This window comes from Trachymyrmex cornetzi, unplaced genomic scaffold (assembly GCF_001594075.2).
Source record: "Trachymyrmex cornetzi isolate Tcor2-1 unplaced genomic scaffold, Tcor1.1 scaffold147, whole genome shotgun sequence".
NCBI classification, from domain to species: domain Eukaryota; kingdom Metazoa; phylum Arthropoda; class Insecta; order Hymenoptera; family Formicidae; genus Trachymyrmex; species Trachymyrmex cornetzi.
In genome coordinates, this window is record NW_017296059.1 from 1,707,625 (window position 1) to 1,713,981 (window position 6,357).

Sequence of the window (6,357 nt, forward strand, 5' to 3'; positions counted from 1 at the left end):
TATATATATATATATAACGGCTTTAATGTACACTAATATATATTGGGTATTTTATTAATTGAGATATCACACTTTTAGGGGTTCTGCACAATAAAAGGAACAGGGAACAGAGAACAGAGAATAAGAATTTTAACCTACCAGAAACTGTGTATTCCAAAATACATGATTTCTGATAGAATTCTTATTCTCTGTTCTTTATTCCCTATTCCTTTTAGGCCGATATTTCATTTGTGCGTTTTTATCGTACGACAAGCTTTTCCTGCGTGTTGATTGGCTATAGGATAGAGAGATCCGAGGACCTCTCTGTCTTGCACACATTTGTCTTACAACAAAAACACACAAATGAAATATCGGCCTGTTGTGCGGAGCCCTTATAGTCAGATTAGAGGTGCGTTCCGTAACGCGCATGATGCGCATGATGCATCCATTATCCTTGTTTAACATTTGGTGAGCAACAAGGATAAACGACGCATTATGCGCATCATGCGAGAAACGGAACGCACCGTAGGTTAAAGTACAACAGCTTAAAAGCCGCGACACAGACTTTTGCATAAAGCATAATGCATAGTGCATGAACGAATCAACTAATCAGAATCTTTCCTTTCCTCTCATTCCATGGAAAAGAAGAATTTCAATTGGTTGATTCTCTTATGCATTATGCGTTATGCGTTATGCAAAAGCTTGTATCTGGGCTCTTAAGGGCTTCACACATGAAATGCATAACAGAGCATAAGCATAACATAAGACTGCTGGACCAATGAGCATCTAGCATAATGTCGCCATATTGATTTACATAAGATGCTCATTGGTTTAGCGGCCTTATGTTATGTTTGTGCTCTGTTATGCGTTTCATGTGTGAAGCCCTTTAGGGCCCAGACACAAGCTTTTGCATAACGCATAATACATAGTGCATAAGCGAATCAACTAATCAGAAGCTTTCCTTTCCTCTCATTCCATGGAAAAGAAGAATTTCGATTGGTTGATTCCATTATGCACTATGTATTATGCGTTATGCAAAAGTGTGTGCTGCGACCATTAATGTGCACTGAGAGGGCACGAATTTTGCCAGTGAAAACTATACGCAGTTAACGCAGTATATGTGTGCCTTCCAACAAGCGACGCAAACGATACGGTGTGACATATGGATCATTATATCCTTGTTGTTTGCCAATATTAAACAAAGATGACATGATCACTGTGTCGCACTATGGTCTAGTTTACACCCAGGGTCCGATCCGAGTCGGAATGTAAGAATCAACCAACTGCAATCGAGTATTCCCCTGTTACAATCGAATGACAAGGGAATGCTCGACTGCAGTTGATTGGCTCTTACATTTCGACTTGGATCGAACCCTGGGTGTAAACGAGGCCTTATCGCTTGTTGGAAGGCACATATGACTACATGTTCGTATTATAGCATTTTGCTGCATTCTGTAGTGTGAGATTTTTTTTAACCTTATTCGTCAACTTTAACGATTAATATTTCAGTTCACGAAGCAGAGCGACACTTTTTTCTTGTCAAATCGATTTTTACGCATCGATTTAGTGTGTTTTTATCAAAATTTGAAGTGGACGAACTCTTAACATTTACCGTAAATTGTATATTTTGTTGAACAAATTGCACAAGGAAAAATGTGTTCGTTAAACGATTGCATATTTGATGGTAACGATGATGACATATCTAAAGAAGATTTATCGTCGTAAGTAGAATAATGACAAATAAATAAGAAAACATAAGATTATTGGTATAGATTGATATTTGTTTTCAACAGAGATACGACACTATGCAGAAAATGCAGATGCGTAAACGCCGATATTTTATTACTTGGCCAAAGCGGTTATTGCAAAACTTGTTTCCTAAATGTTACAAATCACAAGTTTAGAGCGGCACTTGGTAAATCTAAAATTATTCGCCACGGTGACAAAATATTGATCCATTACTCAGGAGAATTAAATTCCACTGTGCTCTTACATCTCATTAAAGCTGGTATGAGCGAATCTGCTCACAAAAAACTTATTTTTGAGGCAGTAATTTTGTATGTAGATGGTAAGTTTCTTACTTATATAAATCAAGAATTTTGATAATTTTGTGATAATAGGGACCACCCTACGATGACCTTAATATGTCATTAAGATCATAGTGGAAGGATACAAGGTGTATAATTGCACATAATGGCAACAATAGAGAGAAAACAATCAAATGTTTGTCACATATCAACTGCGAAAGCAGCATTTGACAGCTGATTCAGCTGTTTCAGCTGATTCAACTGTTTGCACTGTCACGACATATTTTACTAGGTGCGTTCAGCAGAGAAAGCAGCTTTGCAACTGTTCAAAAAAATTCTTCAATATGATTGGTTTATACATTTAGATCTATAAGGAACCAAAAGCAAGAACCATTCAGTATAAAGGCAGTTTTTACTTAAAATAATTTAAGAATAAGTAAAATATTTATGTGTCAAAGGCATGAAAATCTAATATACATCCTAGAATATAGTCCTTTGCAATCGAATTACAAATTGTATTTATTCAATATTTTCACGTTAAAAAAAATTAATACATTCATTCAAGTCTTCATTTAAGATAACATATAATTTTATATAATAAATTTTTATTTGAGATGACATTTTTATCATAAATTCGTTACTATATACTGCGCTGTTTCATTAGTCTGCTACCTGGCATCATTGTAAAAATGAATGAAAATACACATTCGAATACACTTTTTTCCAATGGAAATTTTATTGTTTTTACAGCTTTTTATTTTCTCTTGCAGGCTTGCAAGCTATGTGCAGATAATATAGAAGTAAATGGTAAAATGAAAATATTTGTAACCATATTCAAAAAATATTCATTTAAATGGAATAAAAAAGTATTCGTTTCTTGATGAATAAAAAAGAAATGTATTTGAATGGATATTTTCATTTATTTTTTTATTCATTTATTCGAATATTAGATGTATTCATTGGACACACTTTTGTGCCCTTGCTTTGTGTAGAAAATCATTACATAAGCAGGGAAGGATGTAGAATAGTTCTTAATATTGTATATAGCAGAAATAAGACGTTATTTAAAAAATTGTTTATTAATAACTTTTTGAGGAACAACTGCTGCCTATCACCTGTTGGAGGTCAGTAGGAATCTCAATATGTAAAGGTCAAGCTCATTGAAGGGTGGGATCCATTATTGTATAATTAGCAGAATATTTTATATTTTATTGTGTTTAATTTTTTATCATGTGATATTTTAAGATTGAGAAAGATTATGTGTATGTGTGTATATGTTGATAGATAATATGCAAAAAACCAATGAAAGGGACATACTGCGACATAAAATTGCTGATGAAACAAAGGCCTCTGGATTTAACAGTTATGCTGTGTCAATGAGTCAAATTTTAAGTGAAGAGGATACTTTGGATATAAAACCTATAGATCGAGAGATAAATTATGAAAATGATAATCGACTGCATGCGATATTGGCTAACTTATCGGACGATACCTCGAGGACGGATTTTCTCAATCAGTTGCGTCGAAGACTACTCCTATCGGCAGCTCGGAAACTTAATTGTAACAAGATATTTGTAGCTGATTCTGCTGCGGACATCGCTATGAATGTGCTTGGTGATGTATGCTTAGGACGAGGCGCGCAACTTTCCATGCAAGCAAACTTTTGCGACGCTCGATGTATCGACATTAAGATACTCAAACCAATGAGAGATTTTACGCAGCAGGAGTTAGTATATTATTCAGAGTACCATAAAATAAATCCTGTTAAATCAATAGAAGACAGTATACCGGCAACTTCTGTACAGGCATTAGCACGCAATTTCACGATGGAACTGGAATCTCAATTTTCTAGTACAATATCTACCGTATACCGCACAGCCGATAAAATAAGCCCGAGGAGCAACGTACAACAAAGTATAGAAAATAATTGCGCACTTTGTGATGCAATATTGGACTTTGTCCCTTCTGGCAATGAAGTGACTGCCATGAGGGCGATCGAGGTTTCTAAATTAGTGTCTTCCAAATGCATCGATACAATAAGTTCTAATAATGAAAAAAACGGAGAATCAGATTACCTCTTTACACACTCGGACAATAATGGATGCTGTAACGATAATGTCAACTGTAATTGTGAGAACAATAGAGAGAGACAAGTAACGACAGAGGACGTTTGGAGAAATCTCTGTTATAGTTGTAGACAAATATTTCGAAATTCGGATATTTTACACAATTTGCCATTACCACTGTTACTCGCCGTTCAACAAAGAGCAGCTTTAAAGAAAATGAGAGAAAAAATCAGTGACTTTTTGTTATAAATAGAACATATAGAAATAAAAGAATTTTTACTTTAAAATCTAGCGTACAAAGCGATAAAAAACAAGAGATATTTATACATTAATAAAATATAATGTGTTATTATTTGTATTTCATGTATTAAATTATTTGTTATATGTATTAGTTTTTTCGCGCGAAACACAGAAACCTTCTCTTTTATTTATTTAAACCTCTCTCTTATCATTATTTATTATTTCTATATATTGAGCTACGCTCATATTGCTTTGGTATATCTATTCTAATTAGTCAAATTGAATTTGAGAATTTTTGCTAGATAAAAGTAGTCAAGATGACAAATAATTTCAAGAAATGAGAAGACAAGTTGCAAATTCGCATGTCTGCGCGGAAACGCGGAAGACAAAATTAACTAAACTTTACTAGATTTATGCGTTTCCGCACGTTCTGTTACGCGTGTTCTGTTTTAATCTAATATTCCATGGAGCACAATTTCCATGGAAAAGCGGAACGATATAGTGACAAATACATTTTTGTATTCATTTAAAAAAATTGTATTCACTTAATTCATTGCAATTTTTATCAATATGCTTATCTTTTCAGCTTACGTATTGAACACAAGCATTTTAATCAATAAATACCGTTAAAAATTAATAATTTCTAATTTTCCGTTCCGCTTTTCCGCTCAAATTGTTCTGCATGTAATATTAGAAGATCAAAATTTCTTCTATTGTGCGTAGGGCCTTTAAGACTTAAGACACCTATTGTAGATCTGAGGTCTACCTATTGTAGGATTGTAGATCTGTTTTTTGTGGGTGAACTAATGTACAGGGTGTTACAGATACATACTAGGCAGTACGACGGGTTGCGTGGCAAACTTTGCATGGGCAGATGCGGTTTTATAGACAATGACAGTGACTTTATAACATAAATTTTATAATATAAATAATAAAACTTTGTAGTATAAACTTTATAATGTATAAAGTCACTGTCATTGTCTGTTAAACCATGTTTGGCCATGCAAAGTTTGCCGCGCAATCCGTCGTACTGCCTAGTATGTATCTGTAACACCCTGTACACTTTTGGAACTTAAAGTGAGATAGATATACGTTTTGTAGGGACACACTTCACACACTCCGCGACTAGATGGCGCCTAACGTAAGAGTAAAACTTGTAAAGATTTGTTCGCGTCGCATGCTCCAACATGTTCCTGCCATAGTTCCTACTCACTCTAATGAGTGCATTGGAGCTATGATAGGTGCATATTGGAGCATGTTGGAGCATGCGACGCGAACAAACCTTATAAGTTTCCTATCTACATGAAAACCAACCGTTATTCTTCCCTTTGTGCACACTTGTATACAGATAGAACTTTATAGAATCTCCTTAGAATATAAGATAGACTCAGCATCTATAGTACATGTTGGGGTTTGGCAGAACGGTGCGAGAGGCAAGATATCGGGGCAACCTGTCCTTCTCTGCGCGTGCATCTTGACATTCTTGACAAAATCAAAATGGCTGACTACGTTAGGATCGTCTGGATTCTTTGCCCATTGTGTTACTTTGCGTCACCCAGTATTTCTGATGGGCAAGGAAAAAATATTCTGTTACGCTTAAATGAAGCATATGTTGTACGTATTGTATGCATATACATAAGTAGAAGTTAAAATGTTTTATTTACGTCTGAAAGAATATTTTTTCCTGTTTCAAATTTCTTTTGATACCCACATGCGTTGCACGTCTCCATATTCAATTTTTTTTACAAAAGAAACAATACTAACAGTTATTAATAATAGGTGCAAAGAATACAGACAATTCTAACGTAGGCAGCCATTTTGATTTTGTTAAGATTGTCAAAATGCGCGCGCAGAGAAGGACAGGTTGCCCCAATATTTTGCCTCTCGCAGTTCGCACCGTTCTGCCAAACCCAGCATATACTATAGAAAAGTATACGGATGCTGGGTCTATCTTATATGTCTATGAGAATCTCCTTCATCGACATCTAGAATGGACCGCTGATGGCAATGGTGGGGATAGAAAGACGATTAGAGTGAGAGGCAGG

At 35.1% G+C, this 6,357-nt stretch overlaps 1 protein-coding gene across 1 annotated transcript; it reads left to right on the top strand.

Annotated features, from left to right (window-relative positions):
• The first annotated feature begins 1,563 nt into the window (after positions 1-1,563).
• On the top strand, positions 1,564-4,358 carry Ctu2 (Cytosolic thiouridylase subunit 2). Its single transcript, XM_018502138.1, has 3 exons — positions 1,564-1,700; positions 1,773-2,047; positions 3,291-4,358. Exons 1-3 carry the CDS (start codon positions 1,633-1,635, stop codon positions 4,319-4,321), a joined length of 1,374 nt encoding a protein of 457 aa, XP_018357640.1. The 5' UTR covers positions 1,564-1,632; the 3' UTR covers positions 4,322-4,358.
• The last annotated feature ends 1,999 nt before the right edge of the window (positions 4,359-6,357 follow it).

Bases quoted from the DNA above. Each gene is read 5' to 3' on its own strand.
- Ctu2 (XM_018502138.1), top strand. From the start codon at position 1,633: ATGTGTTCGTTAAACGATTGCATATTTGATGGTAACGATGATGACATA. The intron at 1,701-1,772 runs GTAAGTAGAATA...TGTTTTCAACAG, and splicing joins TCTAAAGAAGATTTATCGTC to AGATACGACACTATGCAGAA. The intron at 2,048-3,290 runs GTAAGTTTCTTA...ATATGTTGATAG, and splicing joins AGTAATTTTGTATGTAGATG to ATAATATGCAAAAAACCAAT.